Source organism: Lampetra fluviatilis, chromosome 3 (genome assembly GCF_964198595.1).
Source record: "Lampetra fluviatilis chromosome 3, kcLamFluv1.1, whole genome shotgun sequence".
NCBI classification, from domain to species: Eukaryota; Metazoa; Chordata; class Hyperoartia; order Petromyzontiformes; family Petromyzontidae; genus Lampetra; species Lampetra fluviatilis.
This window is the reverse complement of record NC_136277.1, coordinates 16,323,777-16,346,795: the sequence shown is the minus strand read 5'-3', so window position 1 is coordinate 16,346,795 and position 23,019 is coordinate 16,323,777. Positions and strand designations below refer to the sequence as shown.

General features: G+C 55.0%; 1 protein-coding gene across 1 annotated transcript; it reads right to left on the bottom strand.

The window, feature by feature from the left end:
- Window positions 1–1,498: 1,498 nt before the first annotated feature.
- On the bottom strand, window positions 1,499–22,212 carry LOC144950007 (uncharacterized). Its single transcript, XM_078879995.1, has 10 exons — window positions 22,121–22,212; window positions 20,609–21,099; window positions 19,551–20,166; window positions 15,876–15,938; window positions 13,844–14,370; window positions 13,102–13,245; window positions 12,543–12,740; window positions 12,268–12,354; window positions 11,374–11,825; window positions 1,499–2,468 (listed from the first exon to the last, which is right to left on the bottom strand). Exons 2-10 carry the CDS (start codon window positions 21,084–21,086, stop codon window positions 2,118–2,120), a joined length of 2,916 nt encoding a protein of 971 aa, XP_078736121.1. The 5' UTR covers window positions 21,087–21,099; window positions 22,121–22,212; the 3' UTR covers window positions 1,499–2,117.
- Window positions 22,213–23,019: the final 807 nt, after the last annotated feature.

The following is a 23,019-nucleotide window of genomic DNA, read 5'->3' as shown; positions in this document are numbered from 1 at the left end:
AAGGTGGCCCATTGGGCCTCACGCGGTGCTCCTTCTGTCACGCCAAGGGCCACAACAAGCGCTCTTGCCCGTCGAAGTAGTTATATATATGTAACAAACATGTTTTGTTCTAAGTGTGCAGCACCATACTTCTCGACGCAAACACTATCTACCGTTGTTCTACTGTAGTAGGTGTAGCATGCAAGCTGGCACACTGTACCAGTATACAAATGGCAAGTTCGTGTATGTTCGCGAGCGGAAAGTGTTACTGTAGTTGCAAGCTGGCACACTGTGCCAGTATACATATGGCAAGTAAGTGTTACTGTAGTAGCGAGCTGGCACACTGTGCCAGTATGCAAACGGGAAGTTTGTGGTGCAAGGTATGGAACATGAGCCACGAGAAACATCATTTGGAACGCTCTAAATCTGTGGCGACATATGGATGAATAACGCAAGGACCTAAACGTGTACAAAATGATACATTAAATCGTACACCTTCTTCACCCAGTTTTGACATTTGTCCACATTGAACATCACCCAGTTTTGTCATATCAAAAAGCACCACCCTGTTTTGCCTGTCGTTTTCCAAGACCACCCAGTTTTGACATTTGGGATCCAGTTTTGTCGGCAAAAGTTAAAAACCACCCAGTTTTGACATTTTCCCATCAGGGAAGGGTCAGGGCCGTCACAAGCTGTGCTGCAGAACCGGTGCCAAATGGATGATTGCTGCCGCGGGATATCGATCTCCAATAGGGCGATAGTCGCCGGCCTAGCTTTCTCAGCTGAGCACGTTGAACCGGGCCCACGGCGGCGAACAACACTGCCACGGCCCTACTGCTGGGGTCAAGGTCGGGGTCAAGGTCGAGGTCAGGGTTACTGAGGCTCGGGCTCGTTAAACCGTGGGTCGAGACCAGATCGTAGTGGCGTCGGAGTTCGATGTTCACACGGTAGACCAAGTTAATCGTTTTCAAATTACCATTCATAAAACTTTTACGTGGATGAAATCCAAGCAGAGGAGTGATCCGTGAGTTTTTGTGTGTGTTTGCATTCGTGGGAGTTGACCCCGGGGTTGGGATCAGTGAGGCTCGATGTGTGTGGTGGTGCTGTGGTTTGGGCTGCGAGTTTGAGGGATGCGGGGTTGGCGTTGGGCTTACACCGACCGACGCCGTATGCACACACGTGGTGACAGTCGCTCAAACCCAAACGCTATGCTGACCTGAACTCAACCGTACAGAGGCTTAAATCCCAAGTCTCCACGCCGACCCAGCCCTCACACTGACCACACACATACACCCCCTTGGACCCAACCAATCCGAAATCCACGTACACGTGGCCACGCAATTTAACTTTGTTCATAACCAGGCAAGGGAGGGCCCAGAAAGGCAAGATTCTTTGGCAACACAGAGCCGGTGATAGAGAAGCTGCCCGACTGTGGGTCTGTAACGCAAATGCACTTGTACAATTTTAATTTTTTCGTCTTCACCTTATAAATAACACAGCCACACACACATCTCTCGCAAACATTACTTGAAAAGGCGTAGTACATTTCACTGGGCTGTCAAGCCCGTCGCTTCCACAGTCTCTGGGTCACGCTTGTGTGGTGACCGCACGGCAGCCGTGGCAAGTTGGCACGAGCGGCAGAGGCTCCGGCGTGGGAGCCGAACAGAGTGGGGGGGGGGGTGGTGCCAATGGCGGAAGTAGCTTGAAGTGGTAACGGTGAGCTGGAGGTGATCGACAAAGAGCTTCCATAGCTTATCAGATTCCTCAGGTCTAAATAAAACATTCTGACTGCGTTGATGGCGTTGTTTGTGGTATGGCAGGTTCGTGGTGACCGTAGCGGCACCGATGTTGGTAATGTTGCTGGTAGCGGTGTGTGTTGATAGTGGTTTCACTACATTTGATTGGTGTTGGTCGCGGTGTTCCTAGATGCTTTGGTTACGGTGTTTGTTGGTGGCTTGGTGGCAGTGGCGTTATGAAGTGATAGTGTTGGTCGTCGCTTTCGTAGCGCGTTGATAGTGTTTGGCTGTGCTGCTGCTGCTGCTAATTTTGCTGGTAGTGTCGATAAAATTGTCACTTCTACCGGCAGTAGCGCAAGTGTTACTGGTCGTCGCACTGACGGCGCTGTCACGTGCGGCCCCTCACACTCCGCCGTCCCCTTGAGCGCCGTCCCCTTGCGCGCCGGCGTCGTGGGGGGGCCGGCGCGGCGGCGAGAGCGCGGCGCCGGCGTGGCCCTTGCGATGGTTGATGAGGCTTGTCGGGTGGATGAAGCCCTTGCCGCAGTCGGGACAGCAGTAGGGGCGTTCGCCCGTGTGGCGCATGCGGTGGCGAGCCAGATCCCCCGCCTGCGCAAATCTCTTCCCGCACGCGCCGCACGCGTGGGGGCGCTGCCCGCCGTGGCGCCGGCGATGGCGATTGAGGTCGGACGACTGCGCGAAGCTGGCGCCGCACTCGGGGCACACGTGTGGCCGCTCGCCCGTGTGCGTGCGCGCGTGCCGCGACAGGTGGTGCTTGCGGTTGAAGCGCTGGCCGCACTCGCCGCAGCCGTACGGCTTCTCGCCCGTGTGGATGATGCGGTGCTGCACCAGGTGCGAGTGGGAGCCAAACTCCCGACCGCACTCCTCACAGCGGTGAGACTGGGATAACACGGAGAGACACGGGGATGTGCGGGGGTGGGACACGTGGTGACAGGGAAATATTTGGACATGTCACATGTCTGAATTAATTTCGTTTGCAGGGATGAATTAAATTATTAAAATAGATTTGAATGCTCATGATACATGCATCAAATGGTGCACGTATGATTTGAAATCAATAGACGAAGCCCAGCGTAGACACCATAGAGACCAACCCTCGATACACTCAGTTACGCACTCCCTCTCCAAACTCACCCCCACGCACACATCGACACCCCTCGTGCACTCGTCCCACACTCGTCCCACACTCGTATTGCATATTCACCGCTTTACCCCGAGACTCACCCCACACTCACCCCCCGCCCGCCCGGTGCAGGGTGAGCGCCACGAGCCGTGCTCACCCTGAAGGCTCCTCGCTGCTGCTCCCCTCCGCAGTGTGCCCCCCCCCCTGTCCCCGTCGCATCTTCGCCGGCTCCCTCCCCCTCGCCACGCCCCTCCTCCTCCCCGTACATTCCGCTCGCCTCGATCCACACGAACGGCGGCGGCCCCGCTGGGGGGGGGGCCTGCTCTCCGCCGGGCCCCGGCTCTCCCCGAGGGACCTGCTCCTCCCCCAACGGCGAGGGGCCCCCCCTGTCCAGGGCCACGGGCAGCCGCTCGGGGTCCGTGTCGGAATCGTCGTCGTCATTGTCGTCATTGTCATCATTGTCGTCGGGGCCCTGTGCATCCTCCAGGTTCCCGTCATCTGAGGGAGGGAGGGAGGGAGGGACCGAGTGCAAGTTCATGTTTATATTGTCTAACTCGAGAGGCCAGGATGGGAGTCTCGTTTGCAAGAGTGACCGTGGTCACGAGCAATGGAGCAAACAGAAAATTGGACCGGAGTCCCAGGATTCTAATTACTGCACAAAGCAATATTAAAGAAAATAATTTCCTGAATAACTTAAGTTGGCTCTGACAAATTAGGAGGCCGTAAATTGACGAGGGCTACACCTGTGGGCAGTGCTGCAAGTTGGCCAGGAGATGGCAGTACAGCAATGGATTCTTGAATCAATCCGTGGACCGTTGAGATATATCTCTTGTGTACAATGGGTTTTTTTTCCCGGGTTTCTCCGGTTTCCTTCCACACGAGGGCAAACTCTCAGTAATGGAACTGGCCAAACAATCCAATGTAAGACCCTCCTGTCGTGATATAGTGTGTGTGTGGTTGTGGCCTGGCACAAGCGTCGTGGTGAATGGCGGTTGTGTTGTTGTGGTAGTGTGTGTGGTTGTGGTAGTGTGTGTGGTTGTGGCAGTGTGTGTGGTTGTGGTTGGCACAGTAGGCGGTACAGCTGGTGCATTTGCCAATCATCTCAGCCAACCCATGGCACCTGGGCCTATCCCGAGACCTCCTGTCGGCGAGCCTTCGACACTTCACGTGGCCTCAAAGTACGCCTGGCCTGGCACAGGTGCCATGGTGACATCACCGTCACTTAGTGGCGAGTGGCGGGTATTGGTTGTGGTCGCGTCTCACCGGGGTCCAGTTCCTCCTTTTTGACGTCCCTCCAGGACGGCGCGCCACCGTCGGAGCTCACATCCACACCGTGTTCCTCCTCTTCGCATCGTGCCAGTGCGCCTGAGGCACGCGGGGAGGGGGTCACAAGCATACATCGCGTATCAACCACCACCGTGCGGCAACTTTAACCACACCTGCATCTACCACCACTAAGCCACAAACCCACAACAAACACCACCGTTACCACACAAGCACTCATCGATCGGCACAACAGCTTTCACCATTAACCCACAGCAACTAAACCACTGCAATAACCATCACCACAACACGAACACCACTACAACCGCAACAATGCCTCCACCACCACCACTTCACAAGAACTAATCCAAAACGCAACCACGAATATCACAGCACCAGAACTGACACAACCACCACTTAATTCTAGATTTGAAGCTTTCGTGACTGCAAGGATGCATACTCTTAGTTCTTTCGGTAAAGTCACGTAGGTACCTACGTGAATTTACCGAAAGAACTAAGAGTACAACCACCACTACCACCACCGCCGCTGCTGCCAACCCGTGCCGTGCCCCCCCCCGCACCCCGTTTCGCACCCCAGGCAGTGGGGAGTGCGGCGAGTGGCTCAGGGTCTCCATGCGGCGACCCGGGCGGGGGCTCCAGCGACGATGACGACTCCGTATCTGCAGGGACACGGTGGTGGGGGGGGGGGCACATGAGACAAGAAACTTTTTATTTTACCAGATAAGGCTCACTGAGCTGTATAGCTCTTTTTCAGAAGTGGCCTGGCTATCACAAAGTGGCTTATCGTCATCTGGAAATTTACATCAGTCGTCAAATACTCTTAAACGCACGGTGATGCACATTCTCAAATGTGGAGGGATAAACCGGTGGACCCCCAGAAAAATCCACACGGCCACGGGGAGAACATGCAAACTCCCAATATATAGCAGGCGTCAGGGTGGGGATCGCACCCACGACCTCCTGCATACCAGGCGAGGTAGTTAACATCTCGCCACCGTGACACGGTGGGGTCGTGAGCCAACGACGCAGCTGAGTGATATTTTTAAACAGGTCCGATGCCGCCCCTTGCAATCAACCCTCATTGTGTAGCGTCATGATGGTCAACACAACCGCCATGAGCTACACCTTCATCCAGCAGTGTGTCGAACTTGTTTCGTGCCGTACATAGCCAACCGTTTTGATCGGAGGTACGGGATAAGACAATGGGATGTAAGTTATCGATAGGACTTGAATTGACCTTGTGACAACCCATATGCTTAAATCATTACTCTTTCATTCACACTCCGACCATCTCACTCGCAACACCACACGCTCAGCTCCCTACCTCACACCACACTCACTGTCTGACCCTCTCACGTTCACCGACACACTGACACCCTCAACCCCATAGCCTCATTCTCTCACCCACTCAAAAAAAGGTAAAAGATCCCCCGTATAGCCTGAACAGACTGTTGGGGCAAGTGCTGTTAGCGAGCACCTATGAAGGCCGGCACGTGGCACACGAGGGGGTGGGTGGCCAGCACCACGCCCGGCCGCTTTTGGCTCCCCAGTGGCGATGTTTACACACCGCATCAGGTACTCATTTGATGTTGAGTCGACCTAGGGGAGGCCCACGACCTAATCAGATAATCGCCACTGATGTTGGCCGTGAGCGGGAATCGAACTCGTGTCGCCGGGTTGGAAGCGGAGCGCGCTAAACGCTACACTACCGCTCCCCCCTACACACACCTACACACACACACCTACACACACACACCTACACACACACACCTACACACACACACCTACACACACACACCTACACACACACCTACACACACACACACCTACACACACCTACAATGAGACAAAGATCCCCCGTATAGCCTGTAACAGACTGTAGTGGCAAGTGCTGTTAGCGAGCACCTATAAAGGCCACCACGGCACACGAGGGGGTGGGTGGCCAACACCACGCCCGACCGGCTTTTGTCTCCCTAGCGGCGATGTTTACACACAGCACCGGTTACTCATTTAAGGCCGAGTCGACCTAGGGTAATCCCAGGACCGGGTTCAGATAATCGTCCCTGGTATTGACTCCCCACGAGCACGCGTGGCGGTGACGGTAGTGACGGTGTTCGGTGCCGATGGAGGCGGTGGTGACGGTGGTGTTGGTGGTGGTGACGGTGGTGTTGGTGGTGGTGACGGTGGTGTTGGTGGTGGTGACGGTGGTGTTGGTGGTGACGGTGGTGACGGTGGTGTTGGTGGTGGTGGTGGTGACGGTGGTGTTGGTGGTGGTGGTGACGGTGGTGTTGGTGGTGGTGGTGACGGTGGTGTTGGTGGTGGTGGTGACGGTGGTGTTGGTGGTGGTGGTGACGGTGGCGGTGGTCACGGTGTTGGTGGCGGTGGTGCCGATGGAGGCGCGTCTCTCACGGGGGCTGTGCTCCGTGCCCCGGGGGGGTGGCGGCTCCCCCCCCCCGGGGGGGCTGCCCCCTCCCCCCCCGGGGGGGCTGCAGGCCCCGAGGGCCTCCAGGGCGCTGAACCTCCTCACCGACGCCTCCAACTCGCGGCCGAGGCCGCTCAGCGTGGCCACGATGGCCTCGAGCAGCGCGGCCAGGCCGGGCTGGGCGGCCTCGTGCAGCGGCCACTCGGGGCCCCGTGGGGACCCCCCCGCGGGGCCCACGGCGGAGGCGGAGGAGGAGGCCGCCGCCGCCGCCGCCTTGACGACGCGGCGCAGGGCGGCGTAGAGGGCGAAGGGCAGGCGCTGGCGCGCCGTGGCCAGCAGCTCCAGGGTGACCTGCGCGTCCTCGGCGCACGCCAGCAGATCCTCGTAGTCGCCGATCCCCAGCTCCCGCTCCATGGCCTGGGCGAAGGGCAGCTTCATGCCCTGGGCCGAGAGCCACGCGGGGAAGTCCGCGCGCGGGTCCACGCGAGGGGCCACGGCCGCTGCTGCCATCGTTGCTGCTTGATCCAAGGAGGGGGGGGGGGGTCCCCCTTCCTCCCCTTGCCGGCCTGGGACCCCTGACGCGGGACCCGGCTACCCCAGGGTCCCCTCCAGGCGTGCGGTGCTCACCCGTGGACGCCGCTCCTCCCTCCCTGCGCCTCCCCTCCGCTCCCCTCTTGCCCTCGATACCCACGACCGCCTCTGTTAGACTCCCCCCCCAATTCACTGCTGCCCCACGCGACTCAGGGGCCCCTCTCCTCCCTCTCTCTGCCCCCCCTCCTCCCTCTCTCTGCCCCCCCTCGCCCCCCCCTCACTGCTCCCCCTCGCCCCCCCCCCTCACTGCTCCCCCTCGCCCCCCCCTCACTGCTCCCCCTTCTCTGCTCCCCCCCTCTCTGCTCCTCCCCCCTCCCCCTCTCTGCTCCCCCCCTGCCCCCCTCTCTGCTCCCTCCCCCCTCCCCCCTCTCTGCTCCCTCCCCCCTCCCCCCTCTCTGCTCCCTCCCCCCCTGCCCCCCTCCCTGCTCCCCCCTCTCTACTCCCCCCTCCCTGCTCCCTCCCCCCTCTCTGCTCCCTCCCCCCTCTCTGCTCCCTCCCCCCCTGCCCCCCTCCCTGCTCCCCCCTCTCTACTCCCCCCTCCCTGCTCCCTCCCCCCTCTCTGCTCCCTCCCCCCTCTCTGCTCCCTTCCCCCCCTGCCCCCCTCCCTGCTCCCCCCTCTCTGCCCCCCTCCCTTCCCCCCCTGCCCCCCTCCCTGCTCCCCCCTCTCTGCCTCCCCCCTCTCTGCCCCCCCCTCCGCTCGCCCCCTTTCCGTTTCGACCCCGGTGGCTCTGGCTGCTCCAGGTGCACGCGCCGCTTCAGCGAGACGCCCGCTCATTCGCCGCGGCTCTCGACCAATGAGCGCGCCCCTTGCTGAGAGGCAGCCGCCAATTGGCGACCGGGGTCCTCCGGGCGTCTCCATGGCAACGAGTGGCTTGGAGCCTGCAGGCCCCCAGAGCCTTCGGGGCCTGCAGGCCCCAGAGGCCTCGGAGCCTGCAGGGCCCATGCCTCGGAGCCTGCAGGCGCAGGCCTCGGGAACGTGACACGATCGACACGGAATGAGAAGATGTATTACTACCGGAGGAATCCGAAGAGCTATAAAGCTCTTGTTCTCTCTCTCACAAATGTCTAGTCAGGGAGGGTCAGAACGTCACGATAACAAAACAAAAAACACGAGACGAGTGCAAAATGTTGGAAAGGTAAATAAACCGGTTTACTCTCCAACCGGTTAGTGCTGCACTTGTAACGCATTTTGACGTTTTGTTAACGTGACAAACCCCGAATTGGTTTAACACGCAGAAGGATTTCACGACCAATATTATCCATCAGAGGTTTTCGGGTTAGGTCGCGTTAATATAATGTCGTTAAACCCGCCACCACCCGACATAGCCAAATGTAAGTGTTCGGGCGTGCTGTACTAGTAACGGATTTGCACGTTTTGCTTATGTGACAAACCCTTTACTAATTGGCTGTGGCGGGTTCAACCACATTTATATTTACGCGATATAGCCCCAAAAGAACATCTGGATTCATCTTCTTGGTTCTTTCTGTAAAGTCACGTAGAAGGGAAATAATACAAATAAAGCAATACAATATTTAATAAATATTATTTTAGTTTTATTTTTATAATAGAAATAAAAATAATAAAATAATATCAAAATACTATCCCCCTAACCCATCTATTGGTGGGAATCCTTCCCCTGACACCCCTACACTATTATTTATTATGTTTTATTGTTATTATTTTATTATTTCCCTTCTAGGTGACTTTACCGAAAGAACCAAGAAGACTAATCCCTGCAGTCACGAAAGCTTTAAATCGAAACACCTGGATTATGGACCACAGAGGAACTGGCAAGAACCCCACTCAATAGAGGACTCGAAGCCGCGTTCCAGGTGTCAGCCGAGGCAATGGGCCCCCTCCAGCCTCTCTTTCTCACCCTCACGCCAAGACCACGAGCATACTTTGATAAGAACACGTTTTTATTTGGCGGAACGTTTTTAAAACCTCGAAAAGCATTGAATTTAATTTAAACCAAACACCACCTTTCGATCATTTGTCCCACTAGGTAGGGCCCATTTCCAAGTCCTCTCTCTCCGCAGTCTTTGATCTATCCCCCATCTGCACAGTAACACTGCATGTTCTCATGTTCTTGCTGAAAACTTCTGTCTTCTAAGAGCTTTCTCCTTCCCACAATTTTCATGATCTGAACTTTCATTCAAATGTCTTCCGACTTTCTTCCCATTTCTTTAGTGTTCAGCTCTCGAGTCATCCATGGACAATGGCCTCATCTCCACCTTATCCACCATTCTCTTAAGATGAATTTGCATTTTCTTGTCGCACACCACTTCCATCTTTGCCTCGTTTATTCTGCTGATGATCTCTTCATCGATCTATCCAACCAGTTTCACTTGCCGGTTTCAGTCGTTCTCCTTTGAAAATGCACGACATGTACTCCGTTTTCGCCTTGCTGATACGCACCTCCGATTTGCACGGTCTATGTACGGTGCAAAAAAAGTTCAACATATATACGTAAACAATGCCACTCCAGAGTGTACCGCCATGCTTCCATGTCGTTTCACCTCTTCACTACAAACGTACCCCAGGGGACATCCCGTTATCTTTCCTTCGAGAATGTATTTAGGAACAGCGCGAAAAGGAATTGGCTCAAAACCAACCCTTGCTTAACTCTAACCGTGAATTATTCCCTCTTGTCATCCCTTAATTGGTTTGCACAAACTTCAAGTATAGTTTCGGTAATAGTCGCTGCCTCACGCACCATCATCTTACTTCTCTCGGTACTCAACGAACACAAGGTGATGTTTTTCCATTTCTACCTGTACTGCTCTACCAGAAGCCACACCTTAAAGATCGCATCTTTTGTTTACCTGCCCGGCATGAAGCCAAAGTGTCGCCAATTTAAACTTCACGTCTCAGTCTACGATCGATCGTCCTCTTACATAGCTTCAAGGTGTGGCTCGTAAGCTTTATGCCTCTATTGTGCATCTCAATTCTTCTTGAATATGGGTAACCATTCATGATAGAAGTTTTTGGGTTAGATCGCGTAAATGTGTCGCTAAAACCCGCCACCACCCGACTAGTAAAGTTTGTCACGCAAACAGAACATGCCAATTCGTCATTAGTACAGCACACCGGTGTGTTGGAGAGCCAAGCCACAACATTTACAATCTGAGTACGTTTCGCCAATAATTACAAAGAGCTTCATCAGGCGACAGCCAGATTTGTGAAGTCTAACTGTTTCGTTCCTTATATAGAGGCGTAGATGTGTTGACCACCCTTCTGCGCTCTTGCACAATGATGGGCGGCGGGGTGGGATTACTGAGGCAACCGTACATTATGCATGTGCATTATGCCTCCGCCCATCCAGGCTTCCTGCATTCTGAACTTGTTACAAGAGTTGGATTAGGCGGCGCATGCCTTTGATCCCCAGTGCTTTCCTGTTGGTAATCTCTATATTAAACTCTTCCTCCTACCAAGGGCATCACCCACTTTCTCCCCTATCGGTTCTACTCACACCATTGGTTTATTGCCTTTTTGCTACAACTTTCTATAGGGTTCTCTTCATTCATGAGTTTCTCAAAGTGCCTTTTTCAACAGTCCCCGATTATTTTTTTTCTTAATTTGTCAACATTTTAACTCCTTTGTCCTTAATGAACCACAGTGTATATGACGTGCCTCTCCAGAAACTTTCCCAGTCAGTATACATCCTTCTCATCTTACTTTGAACTCCAGTCAGTTAAACACATTTTCAAAGGCTTTGGTCTCAGCTTCCGAACCCAAACACTACCGCTTACAAAAATATCTTGCTGTGGCAAAAACGAACCAGAACGTCCGCTTTTGTGGGGATTAAACTCTGTCCATCATCACGGTCACCATCATCATGAGCCCCAGGCACCATCGGCGTGGTGCCCCTCCCAATAAGTGCCATCTTCGCTCCTCCATGATCTCACGTTCACCATCAACTGCCAACTCCAGCCGTCTGTGACGAGGTATCCATATAACGCGGAGCGTCCAAATAAATTACACCAACTGGGCCTGGAGATCGTTCGATGAGGCAGGCGGCAAGGGCCAGAAGAACAGGAAGCCTTAAGAGTCCTCTGACGTTTATGGTGATCGGAAAATGACAGCAGTGGGCAGGGCCCCGTCACGTGAGCTCAGCCATGAGTTCTGCTATCCCAATGTGCTGTTGCTGCTGTTCATGCTGCTGTTGCTGCTGCTGTTCGTGCTTGATGAGGTGGTGCCAGCGCAGGTGCGTGCGAATGTGGCGTGTGAGGTTAGACGACTGTGAAAAGCGCTTGCCGCACTCCTCACACCGGTACGGCTGCTCGCCCGTGTGGGTGCGCCGGTGCCGGCTCAGGTTGCTCGACTGCGTGAAGCGCCGTCCGCACTGGTCGCACGAGTATGCGCCCTGGCCGCGGCCAGTGCCGCTCCCCTCCCCGTCGGGCTCACCGGCTCTGCCAGCCTCACCAGGACCGCTGAAAGCAGCCGCCGCTCTGCCGGGCCACCCCACGCTCTGATGCCTGCGCCGCTGCTGGTGTTGCTTCTTGGGAAGGTGGCGCTGGTAGTGGCGGCGAAGTGGGGCCCCAAGGAGCATTTCGCGCCGGCTCGGGAGCAACACTGGCAGCTGCTGGTGCTGGAGAGGAGGGCCCAGCATGGGTGCTGGTGTCGGGGCCCTCAACACGGCCTCCCTGGTACCTGGGCAGCTGTCGTTACCTGCGGTATAACCGCAACGCCATCACTGATACCATCACAGACACCAACACTACTACCACCACCATAACCGCACACACAACGATCACCTAAAACAACATCACTTTTACCATCACCAATAACACCAATTAGATCACCACCATTGCCACCAGCACGACCATCACCACATCACCAACACCACCATTATCGTCGTCACGACCAACAACACTACCACTACTATTTAAATTCTACCAACACCATTATCACCAATATCATCGCCACCTGCAACCCCATCAATACTATCAACACCACAACCACTGTGTACGTGTTGTATGTGTGTGTTGTGTGTGCGTCACTTAGTGGCGAATGGCAGTTATTGTGTGCGTGTTTTGTATGTACGTGTGGTGTACGCATTGTGCAAGTGTGTACATGTGGTGTGTTTGTGCGCGTGCGTTTCCTCGCATACCGACACACACGTGCTGCGACTCCACAATCTCCAACTTCACTTCCGGCCAAATGTCTGCGATGTCCTCGTCCCTCGGGCCCTCCAACTCTGAACACACAGAGATCCCCCAGCACGCTATGGCCTACCAAAGCGAATGACGACAACACGCCGTCTGCAACGTCCACAGCGGCCGTCACGTTTCCGCTAACCTCCCGCACACGTCACCAAAGTTACTGGCAATCGAAGCGTGTGGGGTGGGCCCCGTGATGTCTCCCGGAGATTCTGCAGGGACCCACCTTCCCACATTTTCTCCGTCTTGATGTCCATGTTGGCCCACATTGGCCGCACGTCCCTGCCCGGGCCTTGTGGCCCCCACTCGGGGCCCTGGCCCCGCAGGTCCTGCAAGGAGATGTGCTCTGCCTCATGCTCCACCACCTCGTCCTCCAGGACCCCGGCCTCCAGCTGCCCCTCCTCATCCCCTGGGTCACATGTGGCTAACGAGCCAATCACAACACACAACATTCACTCACTGCTTTCAGGCCAAGATGTGAAATCATGCATGGATTAAAATAGATTCTTATGATTCAGATTCCGAAATTGATTTATGCGTGTGAGAATCGATTATTTACAATTATGAAAAGTTTATGTAAATTACAACTAATGTTCAATTAGGCTGATGAAGTGAATTTGACTGTACAAACAAGACAAGAGAAATTTTGTATTCTTGAATCAGACCTCTAATCATGACAATTTATCAAATCACCTGTTCCATCATGACCACACGCTTGTGGCTGCGGTGACACTAACGTCCACCCCACGTCCACCCCACGTCCACCTCGCATCCTGAGGCCTCACCGAGGGGTGGGGAGCCATCGTCCACCACGTCGTTGAGCATCCACATCCGCGGCAGATGGCGCTCGTTCACAGCCACGGGGCTCGGTTCATCCCTGCATGGCGACGCCTGCCCCAGCAACTCCTCGCTTATCACTTCTGCAGGATCTGCACACCACACGGGCACACAAAGATCTCCCGTGTATCCCACTCAGGCTGCTGGGGCAAGTGCCGTTATTGAACACAAATGAAGGCTGCCACGGCTCACGACATGAGGGGGTGGTTTGGCTAGCAACACGCCCAGGCACCTTTGTATAGCCAGTGCTGGTGTTTATGGACGTCACCAGGTACTCATTTTGAATGCTGGGTTGAGTACAGGAGGCCCAGAACTGGTTCAGGTAATTGCCACTGATGTTGGCCCTTGGTGGAAATAGACTGCGGGCAGGTTGCCAGTTTCGTAGCACAGTGTGTTAACCACTTTACTACTGCTCCCCACAAATAGATATATATTTACACACACAAACAAGGGTGCGGACACACAGACAACAGGTACACATGTTTTTCTATCTATGTGACTTTACCGAAAGAACCAAGAATATAGGTACACGTGAACTACATCTGTAAAAATCAGCGCCAGAACTGTAATCATGACGATGACAGCAAGAGACACAAGTGTTGGCTGTAGTGTTGTTTACTATGGTGGTACTTCTGGTGCCGGGATGGATGGTTGATTATTTTAGTCAGGGTGACACAGGCATGACCCCACCTGGTGTGTTGTCAGCGCCTGTGACGACAGGGCTCGGGAAGGGGCTGGCGTCGCGCACGGGATCACGGACACCACTGAACGCCGGGTCCAGCGACCCAAACTTGTGCGCCGACTGCAGCAGCTCCTGCCCCAGCGTCTGCAGCATGGCCACGATCATGTCTAGGAGGTCTCGCAGGGCCAGGGGATTCTCACATCCCATTCCCTCCCGGGCCCTCCGGCTCCCCGAGGAGTCCTCGGCCGCTCCGGCCGCCGCCGCCGCCTTGACGACGCGGCGCAGGGCGGCGTAGAGGGCGAAGGGCAGGCGCTGGCGGGCCGTGGCCAGCAGCTCCAGGGTGACCTGCGCGTCCTCGGCGCACGCCAGCAGATCCTCGTAGTCGCCGATCCCCAGCTCCCGCTCCATGGCCTGGGCGAACGGCAGCTTCATGCCCTGCGCCGACAGCCACGCGGGGAAGTCCGCACGCGGGTCCGGTCCTGGCAACGCAGCGCTGCTGCCGCTCAGCATCGCCACCGCCATCGCGAGTTGAAGTCTGCGGGGACAGAGGAGCGCGGTGCCGGTTACAGACTCCACCCTCGTCCACGACGAGAAGTCCCAACAGGCGGCATCGGCTTCAGGAGACGACACGGAACTTGATCCCTGCTGACCGTTTGCAAAATGTGTTACTTGCCGTGTTGGTGAACTGCGCCTCCCATGCAGTGCAACTCACACAACTCCAGCCACAACGCCCACATTAACCGTGAAAGCAAGTCAAAGTAATGTCCTGCGCAAACGAGCATTGAAGCCGTGCTCATCACCTCTTTTAGAGCCCAAGTCATCGGTGAAAATTGCACATTCCTATGTCGCGGGCGAGTCTTTCCAGAGCACCTGTGTTGACTTCGCCACGAAGTTGGCGATAATGTTTGCGACCCCGGGCGGTGATGATGGGGTTGAGTCAACAACACCGCCCCAACTAAAACCGAACCCAATAAACCCACTTGCACTGCACGATGAAGCAAGGCTGTCGCGGGAGCGCGAAGGGCAGGGGTAGAGAGATACACGAGGGCAGGTCAAGTGCGGGGGGGGGGTGCAGAGGGCAAGAGTAAAGAATGGCAGGGAGGTGGGGTAGAAATGAGAGAGGGGTGGGGGGTATGCAGTGGCGTCACTAGGGTTGGTGTCACCCAGTGCGGTAACTCATTGTGCCATTTAAATTGCTTAAATGAATATTTCTTAAATTATATAAATACTAACAACAACATTTTTGTAAAATCTTTCTACATTGAATAACTCATTAGTTACATTATTAGTATCTGAGCAGAAACCTTTTTTTTTTATTATTCTCCTTTACCTTTAATTACGACTTAATTCTAAAAAAAGTTATTGATATAGGTTAACAAATACTAATTACGACAATATTGTAGCTAAAACACCAGAACATTTGACAAAACCAGCGACTATAAAAACACGAGCAGCGCGTGCTCGCGGCACGTGCAGACGAGACCACGTGACTCGAAGCGTCACAGTAGTCGTTGGGTTACCATGACAGCGTCTGACCGGAGCGCATTCGAAGGTTAAAAAAGTTAATAAGCACAGAGTTTTAGCCTTGTAGGTATATCGATACAGTACATGTAAGCTGGGCTTACGAAAAATATTTTTGTTGTTATAACTACTGGGATGTTTTATTAAAAAATTGAATAAATGTTTGCTGGAACACCCCCTCTGATGGTGTCACCCCCCCCCCCTAGTGACGCCACTGGGGGTAGGAAGGCGGAGGAGGAGGGAAGTGGGTGGGGGGGTTAGGGGGGTGGGGGAGGAGGACGTGGGGCAGGCGGTGGGGGCTTGGGGGGGTAGAGGAAGAGGAAATATCGATCAGGAACCTCTAGGCCCAGGGTCGGGCTCGGCCTCGGGATCCATCGGAACCGCACCGCCGACCCCCAAGGACCCCCCGAGGAGCTGAGAAAGGGGGTCACCTTGAGAACCCGGCTACGGGCACAAGGAAGGGATGGTGGGGGATGGAGGGGCGGGGGGGGCGGGGGGGGGGTCACCACGAGTCCTCACCTCGAGCGCAAGCGCCCCCGCCCTGAACGCCGCAAATTCGATTCCGATTCCTTTGGCGAGCGCCTAAATTGCGGATCGATTTCCGCGGCTCCGGTCACACCGTGGGGAATCGACGTCGCCCACGTTAATCGACGCGCCGAGGAGTTGGCCGGAGTGGGCGAATCGATCCGGGTGGTCGGTTGGCGCGTCGCGATTCCGCGATTCCCCCCCCTCCCCAGCCCACGTGCGGTGATGATTGGTAATCAACTCTCATTTGCATATATGTAAATTTATGCAAATGATCCGATGTGATAATTAGCGGCTGACTGAAGGGTGAGGAAGTGGAGGTAGCCGGGCGGTTTTTCTCGCTCCCCCCCCATTTTCCAAGTCCTGAAGCCCTTAAACAAGAAAAAGACTAAACAAAATAAGAATGTTACCCTCTCTAGCAAATAAAAACAGGCACTCTCTGGTTCTTTGGGTAAAGTCACGTAGATGTAAAAAATAATAAAAGGTCTACCAAGGTGCTCTGCAAACCCTCGGGCTACCATCAGAGATTTGTTCATGAAGCCACCCAGATATACAAACACAGACAAAACTTTAATCGAGAAGATGGATTCAGATTGAGCAATCATCGGAAGGACGTGATAAGCCACGTCAAGTTTTACCCGCTGTGATTTTCATTCACCCACCCGTGTCGTTTTTCAATCTTAATTTGAAGCTTTCGTGACTGCAGGAATCCATACTCTTTGGTTCTGTCGGCAAAGTCACGTAGGTAGAAATAAAACAAATTTTTGTTTTATTACAAATTTGTTTTATTTCTACCTACGTGACTTTACCGAAGAACCAAAGAGTATGGATGCCTGCAGTCACGAAAGCTTCAAAGCAAGAATAAAAACAGGTGTTAAGATGTTCAAACACCAAATCGACACCTTTTACAAGTGCACGAAAAAAACCTAAGACTTTAATTGACTTTAATTGACCATACCTGCCAACCCGTGCGGTTTACCCCGTATTCTTGTCCAGGGAAATTGAGTTTTCAGGTCCTTACGGCGAAAAGCAGTTTTTTGTTGTATACATTTTTCTTTCTCCCTTGTGATGGGACTTTGTAGGATGAACGTTGAGATTTATAATGGCACGGGGTGACCAATAAGGTCTGAATTGGTGTGTAATACGGTCAGCACTGATCAGGGGGTTGACAGGTATGGGACCAGATGCGCAAAAGATTGGCTGCTGCTGATATCAGCAGCTGCTGCTGCTGCTGCTCACGGGCGAGGCAGCTGTCACAGGCTCCCTGCCAAGCCCATGTTCAGGCTCATGGGCTTGGCGGTGGTCATATTAATTGGTGGTCCTCCCTGAACGACGGAAATTCCACATTCTCATGTAAAAACACGCAGACCATGCGGATTGCAGAACGTGTTGTCGACTTCCCGTTCAAATGGGCACTGACGCAGTTCCCAATTCCTGTTTGCAGCCCTGAGCAAGTGGTGTCAATTCCACATTCCCATGGCGGAGGCGAGTCTAATCATAGGACAACCACTGTTGCAGCAGCGGGAGGTGCCTCAGTGGCTCACGGTGGAGAGATAAGCGAGATAGGCGACACGGTGGCGAGATGTTAACGACTTCGCCTGGTATGCAGGTCGTGGGTTCGATCCAAACCCTGACGCCAGGTTTGCGTGTCTCTCTCCCCGTGGTCTCGTGATTTTTCTCCGGGTCCTCTGGTTATTCCCTCCACATTTAGCAGCATGCGTTTCGAGTGTTTGGCTGCTGTAAATTTCCACGTGATGAGAAGCCACTTCGTTGAGCTTTCATGTGGCTAGGCATACTTCTGAAAAAATGCTATGAGAGCTCAGTGGCCCTTAGCTGGTAAAATAAAATAAAAAGTATAAATAGTAGAGTCGTTTCTATTTGAATCTCTCACCTCAGTTTATTGCTAAAAACAAAATCCAATCGCGATTTCAACTCGGCTATCGTAAACGAATGCCCCACAACGCTTCATTTCTTCCACTCGTCCTCTGCTAGAGCAGGAAGAAGCGTATTCCTCGAATCCAATCTCCCAAATCACAAGTCGCTCCGTCGGCTTTCAACTTGAAAAGCAACACACCTCTGTATGATGAACTTCTTTCGCATCATACGTAATCAACCGTGCTAATCAGAGGTGTGGGAAAGCATGACTGTCCATCGCAGGATTTTAACGTATGTTTGTTTACATATTAGTATTAAAACCACCGTATAACTCATCTTCTTGGTTCTTTCGGTAAAGTCACGTAGAAGGGAAATAATAAAATAATCAAAATAAAACATGATAAAATAATTCTCACGACGTTTCGGCCACAACGCAAGCAGCCGTCCTCAGGTGAAGAACAGGTCTGTCGGAAAGACAGCGTCATTCTTTCCGACAGACCTGTTCTTCACCTGAGGACGGCTGCTTGCGTTGTGGCCGAAACGTCGTGAGAATTATTTTATTGGTTTATTTTTATTATTTTATTATTTCCCTTCTACGTGACTTTACCGAAAGAACCAAGAAGATGAATCCCTGCAGTCACGAAAGCTTTACACCGTATAACTGTTGAATGTTTCTGTTACTTAGTTTTTATTTGCACGGTGTTCAACCTGGTGATCTGCCCGAGCCGATTTGTGCTGCAGAGAATTTAACATTTACAGTAACGTTGATTCCAGATTGTGATGTGTTCAGATTCCTCATTATGCGATGCAGTTGCTTTTTGTTCCGATTTTTATTCAGTTTTAGTTTTGTCATTTTGGTGACCCGGGTCAACGCTTGCAAATGAGACTCTGTCCTGGTCTCTTCCGAGTTCTCGCACCCTGGGTTAAACAAATTCAACTTGAAACTCCTTCCCTCGGTGGGTCCTGTGCCTACTTCAGCGATGGTGAAAGTGGAGACATCCTAGGCTGTCCGTTACCGTCGCCGCAATGCCTTACTCGTTGACTAGACATCGGCTGTGCGCCACTCCAATTCTTGTCGCGTGTGAAATCAAATCAAATTAACTGCAATAACGAAACATCAAAATCAACCGTGTTACAATTTACAAAAATAAACCCCCCATGACTAACATGGTACAATAACAGCGGTGGAGAAGTGAGTTTACCAAATGGCCTTGTAAATCAGTAGCGAGGTAACAGTAACTGTTACCTTGACATGCTATGAAAAGGGCCAATGCCTGAAATGTTACCTACTATATTTTTCCTTTCGCTACCACAGCGTTATTGACGAACATGTTGGGGTTTTTTTTTACGCCAACTGTGAGGTGTTCAGTCTTGCCGCACCGTCTCTCAGGTTCTGTCAAACGGAGACCCCGGGCCCGGACATCAACAAGCTCAACCTCTGCGACCCAAACCACCATAACCACAACCACCGTGACCCTGACCCCAGCCACAAATGGGGGTCATTTCCCAGTGTGGTTGTCCGAGTTGTGCCGAGTGCTGAGCATTTTTGTCCCTCAACTCCTGAAGATGCCCGCCAAACAAGTTCTCCACATGTGGCCCAAAAACAGAAAACCCCACTTGGATTACATGCGGCTGTGAACACATACACGAGTTCAAGAGGGTCAGCTCCGTTTCATTACAGGGGCCGGACACAACACCTCACACACACACCAGGCTGGGATCAATGCTCATATGCACCCTTGGTGGTCCATGCAAGGCTTCAAAAGAGCCAGGCCGAGCAGTGCTCATCAGAACGAATCTGGCAGGACGTGGTGCGTCTTGCGGTGGCGGTTGAGGCCAGACGTCTGTGAGAATCTCTTGCCACACACGAGGCACGTGTACGGCTGCTCGCCGGTGTGCAAGCGCCGGTGTGAGGACAGCGTGCCGGGCTGGTTGAAGCGCTTGTCACACAGGCCGCACGCGTAGGGACGCTCCCCCGTGTGCACGCGCACGTGGCGCACCAGGTCAGACTTCTTGCGGAACGCCTTCCCGCAGTGCCAGCACTGCCACCGCTCCGACTTCTCGGGGCTAGCGCCCATCGGGACGTCGTGCTCCGCCAATCGACGTCCCGCGGGAAAGTCCACCGGCAGCACCAGAGTCGAGGGCAGGGCGTCATCCGTGGGAGGCGCGTAAAGAGCGGCTCCTCGCAGGATCTCTTGCTCGAGCATCTCATCGCCGGCGTGCGACCCCGAACGCCCCCAGCCCAGCCCGTAGTCCGCCTCCTCGCCATCGACGCGCTCCATCTTCACCACAACGCCGCCCCACGTGGCGGGACTGCCGATGCCCGGCTCCAGCTGCGTGTTGCCATCCTGGGGCCCCAGCTCATCCGCCGGGGGGTCGATGGGGTCAGCGTCCTGTCGCTCCGACCGCTCTGCGGGAGGAGGGGACGGGGGGCAGGGAGCAAATCTCGTCAAAAGCACCAAACTCTTTATTAACCTGAGAGCGACCTGGGCCACAGATGCAATAGGTTCATGACCACTAGGAAGTGAGCTGGTTTCTGAACCAGGCTGGTGGGCTCAGCCTGGATTTCTACTGCAGTCTTACAGCACAAAATCATCACAAAGCAAGCTGCTAAGCATGCCTGTTGCTCCCTTTTCATATTGAGCCACATGCTTTCTTCCAGGTCAATGCCAGTGGCCATGGATATGAAGCATGAGATGACCAACTCCAATTTGATCGCTGAGACAGTGGTCTCGATAATGTAGCAAGAGTCAGGTGTCATGTTGATGGCACTGCTAATACTACTGGCGCTGCTTCTCCCGATGTTGCCCGGCCACAGACGGAGTGCACGTGGTACAGGGGAGCCCGCGCACCCTGAGGGCTGATCGCAGCGCCGTCCCCGGGTCCCAGCGCCTGGTCGAGTCGGCTGAACCTGAGCGCCGACTGCAGCAGCTCTTGGCCCAGCGTCTGCAGCGTGGCCACGATGGCCTCGAGCAGCGCGGCCAGGCCGGGCTGGGCGGCCTCGTGCAGCGGCCACCCAGCCCCTTGGCTCCCCGCGGCGCCCACGTCCACCCCGGCCGCCTTGACGACGCGGCGCAGGGCGGCGTAGAGGGCGAAGGGCAGGCGCTGGCGTGCCGTGGCCAGCAGCTCCAGGGTGACCTGCGCGTCCTCGGCGCACGCCAGCAGATCCTCGTAGTCGCCGATCCCCAGCTCCCGCTCCATGGCCTGGGCGAAGGGCAGCTTCATGCCCTGGGCCGAGAGCCACGCGGGGAAGTCCGCACGCGGGTCCGGAGCCCCCGCCACCGCCACCGGGATGGCCAAGGTCACAGGGATGGCCAAGGTCACCGCCATCGTCAAGTGACGTCTGCGGAGACAGAGACGCTCGCTGCCTGGCACAGACTCCACCATCATTCACTTCCTGCTTCACGAGGAGGAGGAAGAGCAGGAGGCAACAGCTATGAGAAGCATGAGGAGCATGTCAGGAGGGTCAGGAAGTGTCAGGGTCATGAGAGGGGGCAGCGGGGTCAGGAGAGGGGGGACCAGGGAAAGGCGAGGGGGGAGTGGGTTGAAGGGAGGGGATAGCAGGGTTAAGAAGGGGAGAAGGGATCAGGGGAGAAGGGAGCAGGGTCAGGGGGAGCAGGGTCAGGGGGAGCGGGGTCAGGGCAGGGGGGAGCGGGGTCGGGGTAGGGGGAGCGGGGTAGGGGGAGCGGGGTCAGGGTAGGGGGGAGCGGGGTCAGGGTAGGGGGGAGCGGGGTCAGGGCAGGGGGGAGCGGGGTCAGGGCAGGGGGGAGCGGGGTCAGGGTAGGGGGGGAGCGGGGTCGGTGGAGGGGGGGAGCGGGGTCAGGGCAGGGGGGAGCGGGGTCAGGGTAGGGGGGAGCGGGGTCGGTGGAGGGGGGGAGCGGGGTCAGGGTAGGGGGGAGCGGAGTCAGGGCAGGGGGGAGCGGGGTCGGGGTAGGGGGAGCGGGGTCAGGGTAGGGGGAGCGGGTCAGGGAAGCGGGGTCAGGGTAGGGGGAGCGGGGTCAGGGTAGGGGGAGCGGGGTCAGGGTAGGGGGAGCGGGGTCAGGGGAGCGGGGTCAGGGTAGAGGAGGCGGGGAGCGGGGTCAGGGTAGGGGGAGCGGGGTCAGGGTAGGGGGGAGCGGAGTGCGGGGAGCGGGTCAGGGTAGGGGGAGCGGGGTCAGGGGAGGGGGGAGCGGGGTCAGGGTAGGGGGAGCGGGGTCAGGGTAGGGGGGAGCGGAGTGCGGGGAGCGGGTCAGGGTAGGGGGGAGCGGGGTCAGGGGAGGGGGGAGGGGGGAGCGGGGTCAGGGGAAGGGGGAGCGGGGTCAGGGTAGGGGGGGGGTCAGGTTGGAAGAGCGAGGGGAGTCAGGTTGAGCGAGTGGCGACCTTACCCGCTCAAAGAACCTCAGCTTCACAAACCTCCGCGCCGAACTCCGCGTTTCGATTCCGATTTTTATGTTCGAAGTATTTCGATTGGCTGGATCGATTCCTCACTCTCCATGGTTAAAGGCTGGTTGGGAGGAATCGATTTAGGAGTTCGACATGCCGAGTGAATCGCGTGCGCGGCGATTCACGCTACGGTGGCCAGGCCGCGTCAAAACGCGATTCGGCGTAACCCCCCCCACAACCCCAGATTGAGCGATCATTGGATAAACCACGTGAAATTGAGATTTAAAGCTTTCGTGACTGCAGGGATTCATATTCTTGGATCTTTCGGTAACGTCACGTAGAAGGGAAATAACAAAATAATAAAATTAAAACATTACAATTCGTATTATTTTATTATTTCCCTTCTACGTGACTTTTCCGAAAGATCCAATAATATGAAACCACGTCAAGTTTTAACTGCTCTGATGTTCACGCACCCACCCGGTTGTCGTCGCCCGATTACGACTTGCACTACAAGTCCATTTACTTGCTAATTGCTCGAGCCGCAGCCGTCCAAGCACGCCACAAACTCTCCCCCATCTCCCCTGTGAACTCCCACAGACAAACTCTCCCCCCTCTCCCCTGTGAACTCCCACAGACAAACTCCTTCCCCCCTCTCCCCTGTGAACTCCCACAGACAAACTCCTTCCCCTCTCCCCTGTGAACTCCCACAGACAAACTCTCCCCCCTCTCCCCTGTGAACTCCCACAGACAAACTCCTTCCCCCCTCTCCCCTGTGAACTCCCACAGACAAACTCTCCCCCCTCTCCCCTGTGAACTCCCACAGACAAACTCTCCCCCCTCTCCCCTGTGAACTCCCACAGACAAACTCCTCTCCCCCCTCTCCCCTGTGAACTCCCAC